The 25,713-nt window shown below is 35.9% G+C and overlaps 1 protein-coding gene across 1 annotated transcript in view; it reads right to left on the bottom strand.

The window, feature by feature from the left end:
• TRHDE (thyrotropin releasing hormone degrading enzyme) overlaps positions 1 to 25,713 on the bottom strand; it is a 211,945-nt gene that overhangs the window by 114,407 nt on the left and 71,825 nt on the right. The window contains exons 4-5 of the mRNA XM_015628042.3: positions 17,280 to 17,434; positions 11,346 to 11,459 (exon numbers count right to left, since the gene is read on the bottom strand). Coding sequence (XP_015483528.1) covers positions 11,346 to 11,459; positions 17,280 to 17,434 — 269 coding nt within the window. The remainder of the gene's footprint in view (positions 1 to 11,345; positions 11,460 to 17,279; positions 17,435 to 25,713) is intronic.

Below are 25,713 nucleotides of genomic sequence, written 5' to 3'. Positions count from 1 at the left end.
TACACACTTACAAGGGGTGGGGAGAGAGGCAAACTGGCAAAATCTTCAATCACAAAAACAGCTGCTACAAGTCCTCGAGCTCATTGCCTATGCAGGTACAAAATTTTTTTGACAAAGATGGGTAAATACAATTAGTACTTTTTTATTTGGTGAAATTTAAGTTACTTGGCTCTTAGTGACAAGTTCACATAGCAGATCAGTGTGGGACAGAACACTGAAAAGAGCTCACAGCAATGTCACAGCACATGCACTTCTTTCGTAACTCTAGTATAGAAATCCTTCCTCCTCATGAGCTTGAGCCATCTACAAACCTTGTAACTTCCATCGGAAGGAAACCATTATCATGGAAACCATTTTCTCTTTTCACAAGTGGGAAAAAAGTTGCATGTAGTTAAATGACATAGTCAAAGTCACAGCTACATCAGAGGCAGGTACAAGCCCGAAGAACATCCAACATACGCATTTGTTTCAATACCTTCTATAAATATGGATAGCAGAGGAATTACAAAACTGCTCCCTATTTACTCTGGCAGCAACATTAATGAAATGTTCATGTATACTCTATGCATTGTGCTGCACTCATTTGTACACAACCAGATGAGGTTTTCTCAGCTGAGAAATGACATGCCCTTAAAACTCCTCATATTGCATTCATCTAGATGTCTTTTATCCAAAACACCATGTCAGGAAAGAAGAGCTTTATTTACTTGCTTTTTCAAGTCACAAATAATTCCAAAGAGTGAATTAAAAATTATGTAAGGTTTAAATAAGCTTTTTCACCTGAAATGACATAACTCAAATTTTATCTAAATTATAACAATTCCTGAATCAATGTCAACCTACTGCCATGATATAAAGAAACTCTGGGGGATGCTGCATTTTTTCAAAAGCCACCTTGATGTCCTCAGGTAAAATACGCACACAATTACATAATAAATTCTATGTTTAATTTATTGGGTGGCAAGGCTTTGGTATCAATGTGTTACTCTAAATTATTTTTATAAGACAGCTGAAAAGCTCTTCCAATGCTGATCTACCTAGAAATAAACCTTTATGTTAAAATTCATTAGAGCACAAGAAATGTACCTTGAGCTGACTGCATATCCAGGCAATTAAAAACACAGGGTGCAGGAAAGCCAATTACCTACACAATCTTAGTGCTCTCATCTGGCTGCATGAGGTAAGGTTTGTAAAACAAAAAGTAATGTCTTTTTCATATCATTGTTAATTTCCAAATTTTCTCAGGCATAAGCAGTTAGTAACTGTCCTTTCTTAATGGGAAAAAAAGTGTAGATAAACAATTATAATGACAGTCCTACTCAGGGGGAAACTGCTGAGGTGTAAAAATTGTAGTTATTTTGGTTACACTTCACTCACGTTCTCTATCAGTTAGTAACAAAGCCCCAGTTTCATCAAATGTATGGTATGTAACACATACAGATGTGAACACACAGACCTGTCTCCAAATTTAGGTTTGGATCCCAGAAGACAAACAGTTGTGTGATGGATTTTGTGGTTGGAATTAACTCATTAAAAGGACACCAGATAATCACAAATTAATTCCTTAAATACAGAACCAGAATCAAGAAGATTAGCACATGGCAAACATAAAGCGCAGCTGTAAGAACAAAACTAAGAAACATATAAAAAGAACAGGCTACATTTTGGTGTTCCGTTTGTTTCTTTGGTTATGTCCTGAAGGGCTGAAAAGGAGAACTTCAAATTCATGATTGGTCATCCAAGTTAGCACAGCTGAAAAGCCTTCCTTGAAATTTACGGTGGATTGTCACACTGGGATACAAATGGTATAGTCAGTATGCCTCCAAAAATGCAAACCTACAGTGAGAATTAAGAAGGCATTTGACTTATAAAGCTAAATTTATTGAACTAAAAGGATTTCCATAACATTCCCAGCCTTTCCCTTTAGTATAAAGCCCCTGAGATCAGACTGGAGGAGACTCAAATATAACTCGAGGGAGGGACAGACAGACTGCTGTTTGACAAGGGACCTGCAGCTTGAGGAGGCAACAAGAAGCAGAAGTGCAGAAAGAAACTAAAACTGCCTTAATTATGTTGACGAAACACTACCTCAGCTCTTGAAATCCTAATATCAAATTAAGGGGAAAAGGTCAATACGTGTGCCCAAGCTGCTTACTTAGACTGATGGAAGAAGGGTTTTCTATTCCCTAGTTACTTTACCCAATGCATACAGTGGAATTGATCTGTTTTAACTGACACCTACAGGAGTAAAGAAATACCCAGGACAGAAATTGTAAAGGAAATCAATCTTGGAATGTGTTTAATGAGACCAGCAAGCCGGCAACATGATAGGTGTCAGGTTTGCAGCACATTTGTTTCTATACATTGAAACAATGACAAAATGCTGTTCAAGATGACCCTTCCCCGAGGGAGTTCAACTGCAAGAAAAAAGCCAAAGACTGCGATCCACCTGTGAGGGAAAGAGGGCTTCAGGTGAGCCTTGCAGCCTTGCTTGGAAAGTGTCAGTAGCCACATGCAAAAGCAATGCTAACACAGGGCCAGGGCTCTGAGCAGGAAGGGTATCACAGCAGCACAAGGTCAGTCTGAAATAAAGACAGAGCTGCTTCCACACAAATTTGTGCCTCACTTTAAAGAAAAAGAGGAAGCTCCTCAACTCACTATCTCCTCAACTCACTGTGCACTTGGAATCCCAGCTCTTCATCTCTTCTCCTCACAGCTTTCCTTGAAATGTGTATAGATAGTCAAAGTCTAAACATCAGACCTGTGTTGAAAATAAAGTACACGACAATCATTTCTGGTTGCTCTCACTCTTCAGAATGCTTCCAGGTGCAGGGACTGAAGTGCTGCTACCAGATGAATACATCTTTAAAAGAACTACATTTTCTGATTATTCCCAAACATTTGTGGTCACTACATTCAATTATTTGTCTCTTCATATAAATGATTTACCAGTAAGACCTTCTCTGTTTTGCACACAAGATTTTCCTTTAAGACTTGTCCTGTTTCTGTGCTGTCTCCTCCTTAGCTAATACTCAAATTCACCTTGTTCTTGGGAAAAAGAGAGATAGTGGTCACTCTTCATGTATAAATCTACACCAGGGTGCCCAATATTTACCTAATCTACCTCTAAATGGAAAGAAAGCAATTGTGAAATAACATTTTTGGCAGAAAAGACTGTACCTTCAGGAAGCGTTTACCTTCAAGAAAAATTTATTGTGTATAACAGGATAACAATGATGTAATGGAGAGGGTTTGCTGCTGGTGATTTTACAATATCATACTGAGGTATAATGTAAAAGTTAGTATAACAATAACACTTACAGACAGTCACATAAAAATAACTTCTAGAAATTAATATGAAATACCAGGGAAAATAACTAAAATGAAAAAAAGAAAATAAAAAAGGAATTAAAGAAGTACCATAATGAAAGCCCAAACTGATAATTAGCACGCAAAAGAGATCAAAGGCCTCAATATTAAAGACATTGCCTTTGTTCTGGGACAGCCATTTGAACACTTTATGGACTGAGAAATCTACATGAATAAAGCTTAACATTGGTGTGCAAATCTACAAATGACTTTCCTGACAAATTTTCTGAAAATATCGTCTCTGCAAGAGCTTTACTAGCCATCAAGAATACAAAGAATGTAAGTGATCTTTCATACGTAACAGAACAAGCATTTGTGCAAGACACAACAATTGGGTTTACAGGGAAAGGGCACCCTAGGGAAAAAAATATAGGGGCAAATTTTGAAAGCAAAGAACACCAGCATATACACTACTAGCAGTAGAGTTCTAACAAAATATATTACAGGATGAAGTTTAACAAACCACAATACATGACGAAATCTAAGATTTGGTAAAATACATTAGGGCCAGGAAAGATGCACTGAGAGCCAAAATCAAGTTCTTCCTGTAAACAGGCTTACAAATCCTAATTTGTCATAGCACAGGAAGTCTCCTGAGTACTTGCAAATGAGAACACTGTTTCTTTTTCACTTTCCAATAATAATCTTTTTTAAATACCTTGAGCAATTTACAAACTGGTTTTTTTTTAAATTTATATCTCTGATGTGTGCTTCAATTATGTGTATAATTTACTGAAGCAGGCCTGCAACACGTTCTACATTGATCAGCTGTGAATATGTCACAGTTCCATATCTACCTTCATAACCCTCTTTTCTGCATTTTCTGTCTTGCAAAATTTATTGAGAAATTTTCACAACTTTTGTTGTTACAAAACAAGGTAGATGTCCTAGGAGTTCATAGTTAAGGAAGACCAGCAAGTTTAAGTACTGGGAAGGAACTGGATATGTATTTTCTTTTCCACTTTTCTATATCTTTCTCTTCTTTTTCCACCTTTTCTATAACCACCTCCTTACATTGCCAAGCAGATGGATAGCTGATTTGGAGTTCCTAAGCAATTCCACCAGCTACTTCAACTTCTGTTTCCTTTCTGCATTCTGTTTACCAGATACAGCTTTGATTTGGTTGTTCACCAGAGGCATTATGCCAAATGTATGCCCACAAAATGATGCAATACAAAAAAGGGAGCATCAACAAAGGAAACAACACATACTGACCACTAGCACTTCACAAAAAAGGCCAATTTTACTCTCCAAGAACATGTTTTTCCATCATGTATGTAGTTGCCTTCACTAAAACAGCATCATTAAGCAAAAAGATGAACAAAGAGTTTTCCTCATGCATTTGTCTTCAGGGCATTTTAAAATATTAGGCAACCAAGTATGAAGCTTATCCTCTAATTCAAACACCACAGAGGAAATCTGTAAAGGAAAATCAATTCAAGAAACAGTAAATAATACTTAAATGAAAAGTGGCCTTATGATGTGGTTGGTATACTGATTCAACTTCCAGCAACAACTGTCAGAGGTTACCATCGATGAAAATATTTTCAGGTATTGCACACCTATACTGTGCTTCAACCTGAAAGTGATGAGATTCAGCAAGCTAGGTCCTGAAGGAACCAAAAATGTTCTGCAGACACATCAAAAATTACTCACCAGTTTGTGGTCCAAATAACTGCACACTGCCACAACTTTATTTTAAAGTCATAGCACATTCAGGATTGCTGAAAGTTTGAGAAGCAGTCTTTCAGTTAAGAAAATATAAAATCAAAAATACAACTAAACTTTTCTACTGAATTTCCCATATCAACTATACTTCCTGATGAAATGCATATTTTTATTTCAGCAGGGCAACCATGTAATGAGTCCTTACTTTGAGGCAAAAGTTTCTATCTCATCTTTACTGAAGAGAAAGTGTCTACTGATTCAAAATTATGTGAAATTCAGCCAGCTGACTGAAGTTTTTTTCTGAAACTGAAGCTTCATCTAAACCCTGAACTCAGAAGGTTTGAACTCACATGACTCCAAAGCACTTAACATAATGTCATTCAAACTGCTGTCTCAAGATGAGCAGAAAATGACATGAAGCTAGAAAAGACAATGACATTCTCCAAACCCTTACTTAATCTCTTGAATAAATGTTGATATTCACTTCTGTCTGATCTCTAACTGTTAAGAGTTAACTACTTAAAATAAAGAATTCCCTACATTAATCTACTTTGCCAGAGCATTGAAAAAAAAGCAAACCTGTCTTTAGGAAGAAACGTGGAAATGGAATTTTTTTTCTTGGTTATAAGCAAAACTCAGTATAAGGATTTCTTACCTGGTACACTTAAAAAGGGCTAGTAATTAGGAAACAGAAGATCTTGCACCTTACCTTTACAATCTCTTGTTTTTCCTGCCAAAGTCAATTATACATGAGATTCTAGTTAATTTTGCACTGAAAGCTTCCCCCTCAGTCGAGTTAAAACAAAAAATCATACAAGGATTGACTTCACTGAGCAGTTACCGGAGGAAAAACACTCCATGTGGTATTAATTAAAGGTTTACTTTACACCAGCATGGGGAGCCTTTAACCAAAAAAGAAAAGATGAAAGTAGTTGAGGCTGAATCTCCCTCACTGCTGAGCCAGCATGATATTTATGTTGGGTTAGAAGGATCAAGCAGGCTATAGCTCAGGTCTGAAATGCCAAAATAATAATGAAATAAATCAAAAAGGTCCATGTTTTAAGTCTACTTCAAAACTTATAATGATTGTCTGGGTTTTCTATGAGTTAAACAATGGCTTAGAAATCTTTAATGATGGAGGCAAACACATTAAGAGGCATGTGAGGCAAAGCACATTAAAGACAGACGTATGTCTAGTGGCTGAATTATACCAACTGAGCCACTGAGAAAGGCAACTCAGATCATTTATCTATTTCTAAATTATTAGGACACAGACATGTTGATATGCAACATTATTATTCCGTAGTAATGGCAGGATTGTCCAGACTGTGGAACCTAATAGTGTAAAGGAAGCAAGGCTCACTTATGGAAGGAGGAAAGATACCCTTCTATACAGGTACAAAGTTTTTTATTTAATACTAAGTAAAATTCTGGCAGATATGACCATCCTTAATTATGAAAAGTAGTAAGCAAATAAATAGTGGCAAATCCTATCCCAAGGCATTAATGGATCAAGAAGAAAGGATTCAAAGCTGTTGCTGATGTGCTACACCTTGACTCAGCCAATAAAGTTGTCAGCAAAGCTAACTTATATAATAAAGAAAAGGGAGAAGGCAGCTGGGCTCTGTGAAATGCTTTCTCAGCACCAAGCCAGGTACTGACTGCTGAAGTATTTGATGCTCATTTGATGGATGTAAGGGCAAATTACATGCCAGTAATTCCTGCTGTCATAGTCCTCAAAATCTAGACATTCAAGGACAAACATAATGGTTCCTTCTACCAGAAAATAAGGATGGAAAAGATCAGCCAATAAATTCCTGGATCTGCAAGCCTCAGCTGAATTCCTTCCTTTACAAAGCCACATGCAAAGGACTTCAGGATATGAGAGAAACAAGCCAAGAGGAAGATGGAATATACAGCAGCAAACAGGCCTCTGAAAGGAGAAAGGTGAGCACAGCAGATGAGAAAAGACAGAGCTCTGAAGTGGAAATTACCTGCATGGAGTTCCATTGTAATTTTCTATTTTCTCTGATCCTAAAACCAGCAAAGACCCCTTCCACAGAGGTGAGATTACCTTGTATCAGACATAAGATCTTACAGCTCACCAACTCACACCCAGCTCTGGCTACTTTTTGATAGCATGGAGAGACAACCATATGGTAAGCCTCTAATACAGAAATCTCACCTTTTTCTAAGTCATGAAATAGCAACAGCAAGGAAATTCACATGCAGATGACTATCCTGAGCACACATGATCAAGTGAAATTCTCTGATCTCAGAGGAACACTTTGTTAAGACAGCTTTCTTTTTAAAATCATCCTGACAACACAGAAACAACTGTTTAAACTTCCCAGACCTTTAAAAATGAGATCTAGCAGTAAGAATGTGAGGCATTTCAGAACAAGAATTTCAAAAAAACTGTTAATTTGGGGGACAGGCAAGGAAAGACGCTGAAATGGGAAGAATCATGAATTCTTTCCCATGGCAGACATCTAATCACTGTATATGAGAGAGCTTCCCTGCAAAATTCAATGTAGCTTCACCTTCACAAGTAAAAAGTAAGATGCTGGGATTTATTTTCTTAGCTAAAGGAAGGAAATGATAATTTCTAGCTTTAATCTAAAGTGACTTAGCTTTGAAGAAAGATATTAAGACAGTGGGTTAACCATTAAGGATCTCAGCACAGAAAGCTCATCTTTCTGTTTTAAAACCAGAAAAACTTCATTCCCTTCCTTGGGCAAGTTCTGATGTATTTCACATTAACTGCAATGGATAACAGACACCTCCATCAGAATGCCTCTTCATTCAGTTTTTCACCCAGTATTTTAATCACACAATAAACTGAGTTGGAAGGAATCCACATTGATCATTGAGTCCAATTCCTGACCCTGGACAGGACTATCATTACAAATCACTCCATGGGCCCAAGAGCATTGTCCAAACACTGCTTCAACTCAGACAGGCTTGGTGCTGTGACCACTTCCCTAGAGAGCCTGGTCCAGTGCCCAAACACCCTTGGCAAGGAACCTTTTCCTAATATTCAACCTGAACCTCCCCTGACACAACCTGAGGCCATTCCCTCAGGTCACTGGGCATCACAAAGAGATCAGTGCCTGCCCCTTCTCTTGCCCTCAGGAGGAAGTTGTAGACTGCCATGAGGTCCCCCCTCAGTCTGCTCTCCTCCAGGCTGAACAGACCAAATGACCCCAGCCAGAGGATCCAGGACATAAGGATAGCAAAGCTTTAATAGGACTGGATTTCCTTTTTCATTAAGATTATGCAAGCATGATGAAGTATGACAGTAAATGCCTTCTGGACAACACAAGAAATTCCAGACACGCTGGAATGCTCAATAAAGTGTTGCAGCCCCATGGCAGTTGCCATTGTTATCCACTCATCTTTCCTGCTGTAAAAGTCTATAAGGAGTATTGAAGGAAAACTGATAAAATTAAAAATGGCAGGGGGAAGAAATATTTAAGAAAGTTAAATAACCTAGAGAAGAAGAAAAAGCCAAGAAATGGGTTTCAGACAAAAATCATGGATTCCTATTTTGTGTCAAACTTGGTGCTGTTGGTTAAAGTAATAATGGTGTGAACATGCCTAACAGACAGCTCTTCTCAAGAGTCTTGGATTCAGCCATAGCAAGGCCGTGAATGCCAGGTAAGATGGACACAGAAAAATATCAGCTCTGTTAAAGGACAGACAAGTTGAATCAAAACCTTAGTGGTTTATAAGCCTTAATGGTGAAAACTAATGTGCCTGTAGCCTATAAATATCCAACAACTTACTGAGGAAGCTGTGCATAGATCTCATTTTTTCAGATGTACTCATATTGCTCAAGCTGCATTTCCAAATAAAAGTCCTTTTTCTGGAATGGACAACCAGTCTTCTGCTTCTACATTTATCCAAAAAAGAATGAGACAAAAAGTCTTCAGTAAGCTAAAAATAAGCTGATTTTGATGCTTTAATCCATGGGCTTTTTGAGCAAACCTACAAGGTTAACATTGCAGAACTATGAGGGAAAGAAGTTAGCTACCTAACTTTCCCAACTCTTTAGAAATAAAGAGAATTTTGGTTTATCACTATTTTCCTGACACAAAGAGCTGTGGTAACATAAACCATACTTTTTTTTTTTTATAATTCACTGGTAAGAATTACTACTGAGAAAAAACCAACCACAATGCTGGAATATTACACTGTTTGACCATCATGACAGAAAATAAGGTTTGTAGTTCTTGTTTTCACAACTTGTACTTCATCCTTCTCTTCTGAAAAATCATAAGTTTCTTGGAAAAGTTTCTCTTTTTATGCACGATCACTTTAATTTTTTCAAGTTTACAAATGTCAGTATGTTCAAACACCAAATGTACTTTATAACAATAACAAAATTCAGTAACTGTAACTTTTGCTTTCTCATCCAACAATCTATGTAATAAACATGCTGAAACATGACGGTGTTGATTCCTACTGTAAAGTGCAAAAGAATTAAGCATATTTAACCCATTGTGAGTTTCATCTCATTTTCTCATCACTTACATATGTCAATATGGTCATTTTTATATCAAAGGCCAAAGATATCCAAAGCCTTATGAGCAGTCTTTCTTCTTTTTAAAAAAAAACTTGACAGATTAATACTTTTTCAGGCACAGCAATATTACTGTAGTTAATTCTAATTTATGCAGCACATTTCTGATTTTTCAGTTTAACTGCCATCCCTTGTTCAATCCACTCTTCTTGCTTGTATTCTGCTAAGATGCCAAGATTTCACATGATGGGCATGTTATTTGCATAACAGTGAACATTATATTCATTCCACAGAAATTTCAAGCAAATATACTATATTCCAAATGACTTCTAAAGCAAAGTTATTCTGAATTTGTTAGACTGATTATGTGAAGAATAAATGACTGATGATTTGAAGATAAAATTCAGTGTATAAATGTTGTCATCTATGACACTTCACTATTCTAAAATCACAAAGGCCTGCCAGATTTCATTGCATTCATAATTAGAATCATTACATTGTAATTCAGGTTGTGCTCTTTATAAAGATGAATAGAATCAGTTTTAATACAGCCAAAGCCAGGCAAACCCAACAAGCCTACCTATGCAAGACAGTTGTCAGTTCAAATAAAGATTTGTTTTCCTTTTCATAATGCAATTATAAACAAAAATTGACACCTGAAAGAAAAAATTAAAATACTACAAAGAATTCAAATTTCACAAGAAGCATAACTAACTCAAGAGTAACCTGTATAAAATGAATTTTTAAAAATTAGCTTTAAATCATAATCATAGCATCTTTATTTTATGGCACAAAAAGTTAATTGGGTAATTATATTCAGGAAAGCACACAGAAATGGAAAAAAAAAAAATCACACATTAGTTTTTAAAAGTTTACACAAAATATCCAAGCCCCAACAGATCTCTGTCAGACAATCAAGATCTATAATAAATATTTTACCACATAATTAAACATATATAAGCACAAAATGTTAGCAAATATAAACATTCCTCCAAAGGACAATAAAATCTCAACAAAAACCTTTAACCTATAGTTTCATAATGATTTCCTTCTACTGAGGTCTCATGTCTCTTATTTTTCTTATAAATATAATATAGCTAGACTATAGCAATTCATACAAAATGGGACCTGTCTAGGTACAATATGATATAACAGAAGGACTCCAAAATAATGTCCCAGCATGGAATTCCCAGCTCCCTCAGAGAGCTCCAGTATTTGCTCACTGGTTGAAAAAGCATGTCCAATTATGTACAGCTAGAAACCATAACAAAACTTAAATTTTCAAATTATGTAACCCATGTTAATTTAGCATTTACTCTAGATATCTAAACAATACCAGGAAGATAAAAAGAGTATATTTGGGGAGAGGAGAACAGAATACCGTAAGAAAAAATATGTTCAGTTTTACAGAATGTTTTAGCCAAAAATTTCTTTCTAATTTATCTCGTGAATAAAATTCAGTGTTCTCAATGTTTTAAAGAATAGTCCATGTTAAATCACAACTGCTTTAATCCAAAATATTTCTAAGCAGAGAGACAGTAGTTATTTTAATGCTGGGTTATGATAGACATGACATTATTTCTCTTGCAATAAATTGCAGATTACACTTTTGGAATGCTGTCAAATTATTTCACACCTAGTGATTTTGGTTCATTTGACATCTGATACTTGCATGCATCATTTGGTATTTTTCAGCAGTCCCTGTCTATAACAGAAGCAGGAGTCTAACAGCAAAGCAGCTTTTCTGTGGAGTCTCCACATTAACCAAATAGAACTAACTTACCATGTTCCACCCCGGATAGAGGTAGTCTGTCCCAACAAATTCAAAATAGTGAGCAAAACCTTCTTTCAACCACACATCCTCCCACCAAACTGGAGTCACAAGGTCACCAAACCACTGGAAAAACAAGAAGTTCAAGTTAACAACTTTAACAACCTTTAGGAAAACATATTTTCATATATTTCACCTAGACAAACACATTCTCCACATATATTGATAAAACAGTAGTATTTACCATGCACTGAAACTCACTAACTGTATTTTTCCTTATCTAATTAATTCAACATTACAAGATGCACAAGTTAATGAAGTAAAACATTAGAAAAAAAAAGCATTGAGGACAGTATTCACAGAGTCAACTTTAGTTCTCAGAAGTAGATGCTCACCTAGGTTTAACAAACTAACATACACACTGGACAGAAAAAGGCTTCTATAATTCAAGTAATCTGATCCATTACACTGAAACTTCATGATGCACAGTGTGAATATTGAAAAACATATATGTGGGAATGGGAACACATTCTCCACCCCAGACCTAAATTTTAGCATTTCTTTCTCCCCACTCTCTGCCCAGTAAGATTTACAATACTACTGATGCTCCTCTCCTTGGCAGGTTTCTTAAAGAAAGCAGCTTTACACAATAATGCCAGCTCCCTGTGGGTAGGACTCAGATGCCTACAAGCAGGTAGTTGATGCCATTTAGAGAAGATAGTAGAGTATGTGAGATACCCACAAAGGCCTAGGAAATTTCATACTTGACTTAGAGGACATCTGCAGCCTTTGCAAACAGCAGCCAGAAGCAGAGGTATCTGAATCGGCACAGCCCACCTGTGTATATGCAAAGGAACTCACTCGAGCTGCCTGCCTTTCCCATTTCCTCCACATGATTCTTCAACATCCACACTGACTTCAATCTAATCTAGCAAGAAGGACGGAAATCTGAAGGATAACTAAACTCCATAAACCCTACAAATAAATGAAGATCATCAGCTGAAAAGAGAAGAAAGGTCTGAGCTGAGGGCAAGGCAAGAACACAACCATTACATACTCTGCTCACTAAGACCTCAACAGACACAAATCTCACATTACAGGACATGTAGGTGTCAGGGGGATTTTACACAGAGCTGGGATGACCACTGGAAAACAGATGAGGACAAGAATTCACAGGAAATCAAACCTCATATGCTCATCTGCTGATAGATGACCCTGTTTAAGTGATTATTTAAATAATTGTAGTGTGTAACCTGAATAATGTTACACCAGTGGTAAGAACAGGAACATCAAAATGATTATGAAAACCTATTTCATACTCTCTGTAGCCTCTCTTCTGCCAAATAAATACCAAAACTTTGTTTAAGTAACATTATCTGCCAGATTTCTCTTTATAAAAATCAGTTGTAATCAACAGAGATAATTTTGAGCTTTCATGTGTAAACATGCTCTAAAAATACAGAGAGGGAGCAGCAAGTATTCTAAAGGGAAAGGTCAGAGCAGAGGAACTGACGCTGAACTTTAATGAGTGAGGAATGAATGAAAACAGAGTTGGCCCATAAGCACTTTGATTTCATGTCAGCTGGCTTGTTGGAATGCATTGTCTGAGACCTGAATGAAAGATGTCACTTGTGTGCATGTCTTTGTGGAGTGAGAACGACACCACAGAAGGATCAATGCTGCAATGAGGATCCATAGCAATGTGTTCAAAGAACAGACTAGCAAGCAAAGAGCAGACTAGCTGGAAGATTCCCAGACAGCCACATAAGGTTCAGCAAATAGAATTTGAATGAAAAGACATGAAGAAAAACATGGCAATGAATGTCTCTGACAATCAGCTTAAGAATTTAGAGAGAAAATACAAGGTTGATAGAAGTCACATTCGTACACTATGTGAAGGTAAACTTAATACGCATGCTGTATGCATAATATAGTTGAAGGCTATTAAAAAATCAACTCTACAGGGCAATTAAACATAGATCCTAATCTCAAGAACATTTAACTGAAAAGACAAAGAAATGTTGGAAATATTTTCATATAGCTTATGCATCTACAGAATTTGAAACAATAAAATAAATATAACTTTCATACACCAAGAAGGATGAAAGTTAAATTCATACTAGAGTAGATTGCTTAAATGATTTCTAATGATTAAACATAACAGCACAGAGTTTATTTCCTGAATTGCAGGAGTACTACTGAACAAATGTGAAACCAGAAGTAAAATTGTCATTTTGAACTATGACTAGCCAGGGAGATTTTAAAAATATGAAGGTTGTAAAGTTCATAATACCTCGCCCTGTAATTTGAATTAATAACATTAATTTATGGTGCTACAAAAGACAATTTCTTCTACTCCTTTGCGAGTTTCCTGGGTTCATTTATTAATGATACAATTAAAACTATTTGTTTAATTATCCACCTAAAGGAAGAAATGTTTTAAAGGCATTAAACCAGTATGTGATATCAACATGAAAATGTTGGAAATTTGCTCAACTACTTTTGAACATATCAGACACAGTTATGTACGTCAGAGACAGAGCAGTACCCAGAGGTTACAAGCAAAAAAGCCAGATTTTCCAGCAGAAAGGTGCTATTATCTTCCTAGGTGTTACATGTATCAAAGGAAAACTGCAAGTAAAGCATTTAATTTCTTTAAGTAATTATTTATTTATTTGTGTATTTGACTATAGGCTCTATCTGCCTGAAGACCATCAATTCATTCTGAAATGTACTGATCACATAAATTTCTCATCTCCCTCATGTATTATATTCAACCTGATATGCAGAAAGTACTTAATTTACAGATATTTTGAAAGGACAATCTTTTCTATATGCTTTATTTTTTACAGATTATTAAAAAAATGTTGATTTAGAAGTTTTTAATTTTCTTTCTGCTTTCAATCCTCTGTAACTCAATCTGTCACACCAAGTTTTGTGCTCAGGTGGGAAAACTATGACAAAAATGATGCATAAATTCAAATAACTCTTTCTTCAAAGACTATAGGTGGAACTGATCTGTGATATGCAAATAAAACTGATTACTACCTTAACAGAATTATTTTAATGAATTATGGTAATTATTTCAAGCTATCAAATTAAGCTGGTAGAAATACATCTGTTTTGACTAACTCATGGTTTGGAGCTCAGAGGATAAGCTTTTATGCCAAAACACTCAGATGACTGATTTGGTTTTTTTTTTTTAATTAAATAAAGAAAATATTCTGAAAGAACACTCAAGCTGAAATATAAAAAAATAGCCCTCTACAAAATTACTGAACCAAAACTACCAAAGTAACTTTCATGCATCTCTCCTAAAACAGGTACCCAAAATAACTGGTCAAACATCAAAAGTCAGCTGTCAAAAAACTGGACATGAAACCCTTTCTTCTTACACGCTTTTTACTTGTATTTTAGCAACCACTGAATTTGTCCTTTTGCAGTGTTGTCTCACATTTTCTATCTGTCCTGAGCACTGTGCGGGTTTGGTAATCACAATTTTTAACAGTCAAGTCTAAAGGCAATAATATGGACTTTTAATATTAATCTGATTTCTCTAATCTTGGAAACAACATTGGCAAAGCAACTGCTGTATTACTCTCAGTAACAGGGCTCTCATACAGATCAGTTTACTGCATGCTTCGATATGTTCCATAAATCTTGAAGTCATGGCTTTAAATTCAGGGAAACTGGACAATGACACAATTTTTATTAAAAAAAAAAAAAAGAAAAAAAAAAAACAAAAAAAACCACAAAAAAACCCCACATATTTTAGAAGAATTCCATTTCCCCTTCCCTGAAATCTAAAAAACACCAAATAAATAAAAAGTAAAACTGGAGGTGTGGAAATGTAGATTCTAGTTTTGCTTGCAATTGAGAGATTTTGGTTAATTTTTGTTATTCTGTAAAAATGAGTGGAGGGGAAGAATATTCATGTGTCACCACAGGCTAACAGGTGATATGATGCACAGCAAAAGAATGTGAAAAATGCAGTGAATAAAAAGCAATTAAACAGCAGAGGCAAGAGATCCTGGACCAAACTTAGTCTCGGTTCAGCACATATTCAGCTAGTATTCAGATAGTATTGTTTAGAGTTCCTTGAGGGGCTTCTGAGTTTGGTAAGATAAAGGTAGGAAAAAGGGCTAAATTAAGACAATGTGACAGAGGTGCTAGACTGTTTTTTGCGATATTTTTTTTGAGTGTTCCTCCCTTTAAACTTTACTCGCAGGTGAATAATCTATATTCAATGTGATACAATTCTGCATCCGAGAAGTAGAAACAATGCTTCTTTAACATTAATTTTTTCTATCTCGTCAAGCTATCCAATGAAGCACCTGAACAAAGACCTGATCTGCATGGCAGTGAAACAGAAACAGCAGCAGCAGGAATAGAGGAAATTACTTTTAATTAAGCAAACAGCACTGGAAATGATATCAACAGGGACATCAACCTCCTCATCTGCAATTATAAGGTCACTTAAATGCACTTTATGATCATATTTCTACCCTAAAATAAATTCAGCTATAGTTTTTGCCTACTTCATGATCCTCTAAAATTCCCAGAACAATGTAAAATGGCTTCAGTGTCTGTAAGAATCAAATAAGCAAACTTGGTCAGTTACTGATGTGATAATTGCCCACATCTGAAGTACAAATTGCTCTGGAAGCAGAGGAAATTATCAAAGCAGTGCAAAGAATAACTGGAAGTAATAAAACAACTTTAGAAAAACCAAGACTTAAGCTGAACACTTGGGAAAAGTTACTTACCATCAGATTTAACCAAAAGGTTTTAAGGGAAGCCATATAACCCTGTCATCAGGAGCACTGAACCCAGCACTACAAACACATCACATGGAAAAATCTAATACTCACAGGAACTGTGACTTGATGACCTAATGTATGTTTTCCACATATGATTCCTAAGGCACTGTAATTTTTCTAGCTGAACTGTGTACTATTCTATTGTACTGCACAGTGAAGAGCTTATAGCAAAATCAGATGATAATATCAAGATCAAACCAACAATAACTTTCAATAAAAATTTCATTTCTTAGTTGAGGATTTCATATTCATCGACCAATTTAATGTGAAATACAAACATGAACCAAACATTATTTTCAGGCTCATCTGCCAGACTGCCATTACAATGGCTCCCTTTTACATGGTACTTTTTATTTGCAGAAAGTGTTAAGCATTTGCATTGCCTTTAAAGAATACTATGTAAAGTCACAGATGTAAGCCATGGTGATTACACAGTAGGATTTCATTCATTTTAACCTGAAGGCTATGATTATGCCTCTTATGAGCATAAGAAAGCGTTTCCTGCCCCTGTAGCAAATTTCTTCAATAACATTTGCATTCAAGTCAATATTACTAACACTTGTAATGTGTTTAGTTTGAGATAAGAAGATGGGAAAAACGTAAAATAAATTGTAATATGGGTTTATTATTTTAAGTTTTCTTATTGACACAATAGTTTCTGTAGACATAAAGACTCACTTATCCACCATTCGTGAACAGAAAGGGTCACTACCAAGCTGGAAAAGAACTGAGAAGAAAATGGATATGTGTATATATGACAGAATACAAAGACTACTACCAATTGACTTCAGACAAAACATTTTTTGACACGAACATGAAACTTAGCATGAATCTGCTACCATCATGTTTATTCTACATACCAGTAACAAATACACTGACACACAAACACACAGAATATACCACTACAGAAGAAAGAGATTCTGTTCATTGCTACCAATTTTCTCTCCTATCCCCATTTTGAGTCTTCACAGTTTCTGTACTGTAGGGATGTGTCTTACAGACCTCCATGTTACGTGGATTCCAGTTACAACAGAAATCACAACCATCCATATGTACAATACAAATCCATCTTCAGTTCTGAAAAGGATTCTGACATTAAGATCAAATACGTGGACACCTTAAATACCTGATGGCATAGCTCATGTACAATGACCATGGTGACATCCAGTAGGTATAAAATAGAAGAAATGCTTGGATCTAGCAGTATCCTTTGCTCCACAAAAACACTCAGTCCCCAGTTTTCCATAGCAGCATAAGGATGCTTAGGCACAGCCAACAGATCTAGAAACAGAAAAAATACATGTTAACTCCTTGTGGGAGCTACTGTGCTGAAGAGCTGTTGTAGGAAGGACCATAAATCATTACTAAAAACATTTTAAATAACATACATGGGGGGAAAAAAAAAATCACACAAACCACAACCAAAAATTATCTCTAGTAATATTTCTTAGGAAACATTGATAAAATACTCACTTTCATCCTATGCCACTATCTGTTCACAAATGATTACCATGTTATTGATGTAATACAGTACTTAGTATTTCTAATGAAGCATTCTATAGAGAATACAGCTTATTTACACCTTGTTGATTCACTTCTGGGTTTGATACTGCTTCTCATGTTTACTACACCATATCAGCACAGTAACACAGACTCTTACTACAAGTATTTTTTATATTTTCAGTAAAACAACTCCTTTATGAACAGTTTGATCTTACACATCAAACTGTATGTAATGACTGACATTTAGGGGTGCACTGAAGACATACCATTTCACAACATCAAGAAAAATGGCAAACTGTTTAGAATCCCCAGTTCTTACTAAACAAGGCATCTTCTGGTGTGCACTGTTGCTAGCACACATCATCTGGGAGCAAGACTGCTGACAGCCATCTCTCAGCCCTGCCGGCTGGAACAATGGAACCATATGCAACTTAAGGAACTTCACTTTTGTACTCAGTAAGTGACAAAATATTAGGACCAAGATGAGATAGTCCTTCATCAAGTAAAAAAAAAGCACCAAGGAATCTCTCACAGTGGCATGAGGTTGAACAACTCAATAGTAAAATATATGTCTTAGAAAAATTTTAACTGCAGAAGATTGAAAAGGAACTAAATTGACTACCAACTACATTGACTACAGTAAATTTCCATAGGAAATAAACCAATACACAACTCTGCTTCACAGCAAAAAACATCTGAAAGACCCCAGAAACAACTTGTTTGTCTATCAGAAGCCCAGTACAACCTGTGTAAAGATCACACAGAATTTTGGAAGCTACAATGTGACATCAGCATGGTGATCCCTCCAGTCAAACTAATTAGCCTGACTTCTCAATTAATTAGCCTGGCTGCCACGCTCTTCTATCATTTGCTTCTACTACCTCTGCTTCCAAAGCTAGTTCATTGGCAGTTATCACAAGTCTGTCTAGGTGGTCGTTCACTGGGTGACTTCCTAACATGAACAAGAGAAATTCTGACCTAATTATTCTAAATAATACTCTAAATTGTATTACAGCACTGACACCTCTCCTAGGTTTGTCTGTTTTGGCTTGCTGATGCATGTGCTGGAATTAGCTTGGAGAACAAACAGACTGCAGGAGCTCTACTCCAAGATTCATAGGAAGTTGCCACAGAAATATTGGGAAATGAGAATTTGGGTATATTCTGGCATTCCTCAAAAGGGCCTGCTCCAAGAAGCATAAAAATACCAGCCTCCTAGAGAATACAAGACATGTCTAGCAGCTACTTCCAAATACATGCAGAAAATATCCAAATCACAGAGACACACTTCAAATGCTAAGGAATAAATATTTTATAGAAAAGCAAACACTAGAACATGAGCCTAATTAAAGAAAATAAGGTAAAAATCCAAAACATGGTGTTCAAGATTAGGCATGTGAGTAAATTCAAAATCACATGCTTTCCTTTTCTTCTTCAGAACTGTACAATTTTTTCAGAATAGCAGCAATTTGTTATAAATGACATGCAAAATGAAAAGCTCCTGTCTCCTATACAAAGAAGGAATAAGGATGGGATAAAAAAAAAAGACACAAGCATTACCAGGTGGAATAACTGAAGTTAATGGCAAGTTTTCAGTAACATTAAACAGAGATCTCTTCCATTCTCAACTCTGTAAAGAATCCCATAACTTCTCCTACACCAATTCAACTTTCCTCCAAAAGTGTCTTCAGAAGATGAATACTGTTCTTATCTACCCCAACTAAGTTTTCAGCATTTCCCTTTGAACATAGAACAGAACTAGCACTAAAGTAAAAGCAGGTCCCTATTTTTCACTGATCCTTTCATCTCTTTATTCTCTTTTGGGTTCATTTGTAGTTTTTGGTCTTTCTTTCCCACCAAAATGGATTATATAGTTATTTCAGTGTATTACTGGATGACACTAACAAAATCTTTTTGTTAGTGTCATCCAGTAATACACTGAAATAACTCTTGTGGAACTGGGAAACAAGGGTGAGGTCTCACATTAAACACATTTACAGGCTAATTATAGACTGTCTTTCACTATTTGTGTCGTTGGTATTGCTTTGCTGGTTTGGACTGATACTTTACAGCACTGACACACCAATAAAACCTTCCAATCTGATGGACAGATAACTGCCTTGCAGGTAGGCAGCCACAGAGGGATATTTTAAATCACTTTCATCCAACATAGCCCCATTTCTCTGCAAGCCTGAAAAGTCCTTTCACGCACCGGCTACTGCTGAAACGACTTTTCTGAAGAGAAAACAAAACATATTAGATAACCCTGTCAGTTTCCAGAATGCTAATCCCTGCAGGTGACATGAGCATACCAATAATGTTGAGTGAGTATGAGCACACTACCATTTTCTAGTACAGGGTCTGATACACTACACTTTAATGCGAAAGAAACTTCCTTCATCTCCACTGACTGACAGAATGGTCTGTGAAAATACATCATCAATCAAAATTTTTTGCTACTTACTGTCCATTTCTAAATTCTGAATATCCATGTCTCAATGTTAATTTTTCAGTGTCTGGTCTTTGTTAGCTTCAAAAATTTCTACTACCTTTAAATAAAATTCCAAACACGTCTAGTTTTGTGGTAAAAGACACAATAATCCATATCTTTCTCTGGGGAGTAATAAACGTTTGATTTCAGAGGAACAATGTGTGATGTTCAAGTCTCAACATGAGAATTTGTATTTCCCTGTTTATCACACCATTAGAGCCCTGAGCAAGGTATCCTGTGATCCTGGAGGTGACATCTGTTAAGGTTTTAGTGTCATTTTTAAGGTACAAAAGGAGGAGTGATAATGCACATTTTGATGGAAATATCATTCACATATATTACTGCACGAAAGTGTTTTGCACTAACTGCAAAATGGAACTACTGAATATATAACGGCTTGTGTACATGCTGCATCCAGTCACTCTGCACACTATTTAATTAAATTCTTTGTAAAGCACTTGTGAATGTTTGATTATGTGGATATTGCTGGGGAAATAGAAATGTGTGTTATTGCTTGCAGGGAATAATATCCTCATGCGTCATAAAACTGTTACTTGAGATTTCCTGATACAGCAGTGCAGAGTCCCATGTAGTGCTGGAATAATAAAGGGTTTCCACCTCCTGGCCTTCACAGAGACATTCATGACCAACAAGTAAAAATTACACAGCTAAAATAAAATCACAAGACAAAAATATGTTGGATCTTCCCACTAACATGCTATACTGGTACAATTATTTGAAAACAAGAACAGCATTTGGAATTTTAAAAAAACTATTTCTGTGTGACTCTCATGAAAAAGAAATTATGTTACAAAAATTGTACATAGCTCAACAGCTTTCTTTATTTCCAAACATTTAATTAAGGCATCATAACTATGTGAGCTTACATCAAAATATAATCCTTTGACATTATCAGCAAGTTATCATCATAGTGCAAAATAGGAATTAGCAATTTCACACCTAAATTGGCCATAAAGCAAACACACATTTGATGGGAATTTTTTATCTATGAACTTACTATCTGTGCAATGTGCTCAATTGATACTGTTTTTCAATCTTTGCCACTCAGTCATGTATCTTCTAAGTTCTGTTAAAAACCTCTATATTCCCCAAAGTACAAACTAGGAGCATCACTCTTATTTTAAATTGAGAGCAAGGTTAGAACAGAAAAGGATTAAATGCAAAATGATCCAGCTCTCTCATGCAGAGTACCATGAATTTGTGGGGCCTTTCCCCCTGCTTTACCATCCTACTCTTTGGCAAACACCAAAGCATCTTCTCCATCACTGTGATTCCACTATACCTAACCACCCCCATTAGAAGCTGGACAAGGATATTGGTATAACATGCACACATCCTAACTATACATAGAAATATGAGTGCATGAATAAACACCAACAGACATCCACATCCACATTTACTAACATTATGAACTGCAATCTTATTTGTTTTAGCTGCTGGTTGAAATGTAACCAAGAGCTAGATACTCCAGAACATGACAGTATTAAATTTCTAATAGTCATGGTGAAAGTTAAAAGCACTAAGGGAAAAAAACAAAACAAAAAACTAGATTCATTAATTATTTCTGCAAATTTTCTGCTAGCATACATGAGAAGTCTCCCAAATAAATATCTGAGACCCCTGAAACACTGAAACGAGAACATAAAACTGAGAGACAAGAATTTTCTGTCAAGCATATATTTTCCTTAATAAATCCAGGAGGCATTCAGGGATAAACTGTTCACTGCATGAACTCCATGGTTTTCCCTTATAATCCCTATTTTTATTACAAAAATGACACTACAAAAATAATTTGAATTTATCTATGTGCCTCTCACAATGTTATTTTCATTCATTTCTTCAGAAGCTTTCTTCAGGATATTGGTGCAGGTATCTTGCTCCCACAGGATGTCCACTTTTCTGACAACAAATTCAACAAACTAAGAGGAAGCATGGACTAGTATCAGTTTATTTAAGTCATGTCATAAGTATGTTTTTGCCCTTTCCTGGTACTGCGTAATGCAATCAATAGCTCTGTTAAATTTCTCTAAAGGCTTTGTGCAATTTCCTAGATGAATGCTGCTGTAGCAATAGAAAAAAAAAAATAGAACTGTTTACCAGAAGGGTACATATTTCTACCACTCAGATTCCTTAATCAAAGTAATTTTTTTACTAAGTAGAAGATGCTTTTCTGTAGCCCAGTACCATTTCATGATCTTTGCAGGTTTACTAGGAATAAGCCAAATACAAAAAGTGACAGATCTCATTAAAAAACATGAAGTTAAACAGTAATTATTGTAAGAAATATCCAAATTTTCTACTGATAATGGTACTTGCAATAAATATCTAAATTAGCTGCTGATTTGTCTTTTTTGCACTGTTTGATTAGTTTATGTCAGAGAAGTTCGTTCTGGAAAACCAAGTGACTTCTTTATATACTTTCATCCCCTTAAAAAAGATACATGGGGGAGGGAGAAGGCAGGCAGGGGAACAACACAATGTGATGACACACCAAAAAACCCAAATATCCCAAGGATATCAACAAGGTTGGTAAAAGCTCTCTCAAACCCATGTTTGCCTTGAGACACTTTGAAACACCCTATTTTCGGAAAATACTAAGTGCATGTTTTCTGAAAACTGAATCAATTGAGTATTTCACTTTTGGCAGTTAGAACTTAAATACCCTAAATTAGCTGTCTTTAAACTTAATAGTATTCTTCTGTCTTATCTCAGCACATGTAAAGCATTCAAATGCACAGAAGCCACAAATGACCTGGATGACACCCCCACAGGAAATCTTCGATTAATGCTTCTGCTCAGCCAAATGCTTATTCTGGCACACATCAGTTTTTATCTCCAGAACTGTATCACCACTACCCTTCTGTAAGCTTGACACTTAACAACCCACACGGATGCTGGCCTGCAGAGTTAATGCAAAGGTCTAAAATAGTTTGCCATTATTCTGGTCAAATCAAATGGCTTGTTGCAGACCCTGAGGAGAAATCACTACCACACAGCAGTTTATTGCTGGGTTTTTTATTGCTTCTTATTGCTGTACAAAGTATTGCTTAACATTAACTGACATAAACAATGGATGGATTCTCAGAGTGTTTGATACATATAGCAGATGTTTAATGCAATGTGAATATTAAAGGATCCAAGAGGGGAAAAAAATGTGTGAGAGAAAGCTGGGGAGGGTAAGGAGAGAGAATATATCTTCACAGAAACAAAGAAAGAAAAACTTTGCTAGGTTTTCAAGCAACTGAGCCTTGACACTTGGTGATAACTAGTTTATAGTTCAAGAAAATAAAATAGAAATCTGTTGATTTTATTTGACATGCATATTATTAAATTTCTTTCAGTTTTGATACCCCCAGTCCATAGATCATTGCTTTGTTATTTCAAAGTATATCAAATGATTCAATGTTAAAATGAAAAATGAATGCAATCGCCCATTGAGGATGAATTGTGTATCAGCTAGGTTATATCGATCTGCACAGGAACAATGCCTTTCTTTTAAAATAATACCTGGACAGATCATTATGAATTGCTGCACGGTATTAAACAAGGAAAAAAAATCTTTCACAAAGTTTCTTTATAAACTTCTTTCCTCCATTTCAGCCTTATAAGGGAATTCAAACAGGGAGCTCTATGGCTCAAACCAGGACAGACTGAAATGAGTTCAGGTTTCTGTTACTCCAGGTAACAGGATAGTACTGTGTATGTATCCTCTACAGTATATAAGCAATAGAACACAGAAAATCCAACTCTCAACGCTGAAATATCTGGAGAGAGGAAAAAAAAACAAGAAATACTTTTGTTGCCTTCATAAATACTGTTTCTAACGTAAATACTAAGAGCACTGACATGATGGAAAATTGCCAACAGCCATTTTCCTACCACCAGAGTTAATAGAGCATGAGGATTCTATGGCTGAAAACAACACGACACTGATTACTGAGCACTATCAGTATGAATGCTGCTGCAAAGAAAATGATCAAGTGCCACTGCCATATTCCTTCTCTTTGCTGCAAAATCAAGGTGCAGGTACACAGAAAACCCCAGAACTCCATTCTACTTAAGAGTAGTAATGAGATAATTTTATTTTTTTTCATCTGGCACACATTAAACTGATTTGCATCACAGTACTAAAGAGATTAATGTCTGCGTAAGTACAACACTCTTCAAGTGTTTATCTCTTTTTATGTTTGCTTTAAAGTCAGATCACATTCACAGGTGATGGGCACAGTTTAACAGGGAAGGTAGAAATAGGAATTTTGGAAAGATAGGCAGTTATTTTGCATTAGTAGTATCTTATATTTCACATAGAAATAAAATTACAATGTACCTAATCATATTAACTGATACATCTGAAGGCAGTATTTTTGTGGGGACTGTATCTATTTATCTTCTGTTCCAGAGTAAGATGAGAAAATGCAAATGAACTGTATTGGATAGCTCCTGAGATACTGTTTTTAGATCTTGTTGTGTATCCTAAGTCCTAGAATAGAGTTTATTTATTTTACATTCTTATGCAAATATTTTCGATATAGTAAATCAGGATATAACTTTACTATCGCAATACTAAAAACAGTAATCCATTCATCACTTTATTAAATTATTTTAATAAAAGAATTAGTATCTTTCTATGACATATTACAATAAAAATCCATCATCTTGAATTCTAAAGAAATGCAAGTAACAGAGGACTCACTTTGTCCTCATGCAAGTTCAAACTCTCTCCTTCCCACCCATACCTAAGGACACAACCAGGTAAACTAAGTCTTGTCACACAATCCATATTCACAAGAGGCTCAAATTACACCCTAATGGATCAGAATACAGAAGTCCCAGATAAACTCCTTGATGCATTTAGACTTCCTAGAGATATTTAACTAAGTGAATTTACTACTTCAGTCTGTTACCAATCAGCACAGGCACAGCCTGCCGATCATGCTGTGCAGCAACTCATGACAGGTGAAAAAAAACACAGTCAAAAAGCAGCTACAAGACTGTGACAGAAAAAACGATGCCTCTGCACAGTTGCCCTGTGTTTCCCACAGTAAAATCCAGCACCAAGATCTGAACCAACAAGAAGCTTCACTTTCCTGCCACGGGAGTGCTGAGTGGTGGGCTCCACTCAGTACACATCCTATGCAGAAGAAGGCAGTAACATGTCTCCAAATAAACAGGGTCTTTTTCTAAGCATCTGGACCCAGACTTAACCTCATATGGTTATCTGAGGGGGAAGGGGGAAGTAATTAAGAGAAATAGAAGAAATTAGCAAGATGGAAAAGCAGAATAGCTGAAACCTTCACCAGAGCTGAAAATCTCCCTGAGCATGAAAAACAATGGGAAGGGATGAAGGTACTTCATTCTGCACCTGGAAACAACTGATACTAGTGATGAGAAAGACAGTAATTAGAAAGTAACCTTATTTCTGACAGTTGTGGTTCCAGACATACTTCAAGTGTTTAATAGTTTCAATTAACTCAGAGAATAGAACCCAAACATGAAAATCTGTCACAAAAATGGAATACTGCAAACTGTAAAAATAAACTACTCT

The sequence above is a fragment of the Parus major genome, chromosome 1A (assembly GCF_001522545.3).
Source record: "Parus major isolate Abel chromosome 1A, Parus_major1.1, whole genome shotgun sequence".
In the NCBI taxonomy this organism is placed as follows: Eukaryota; Metazoa; Chordata; class Aves; order Passeriformes; family Paridae; genus Parus; species Parus major.
Note: the sequence above shows the minus strand (reverse complement) of the source record. Positions and strands in the feature narration are given on the sequence as shown.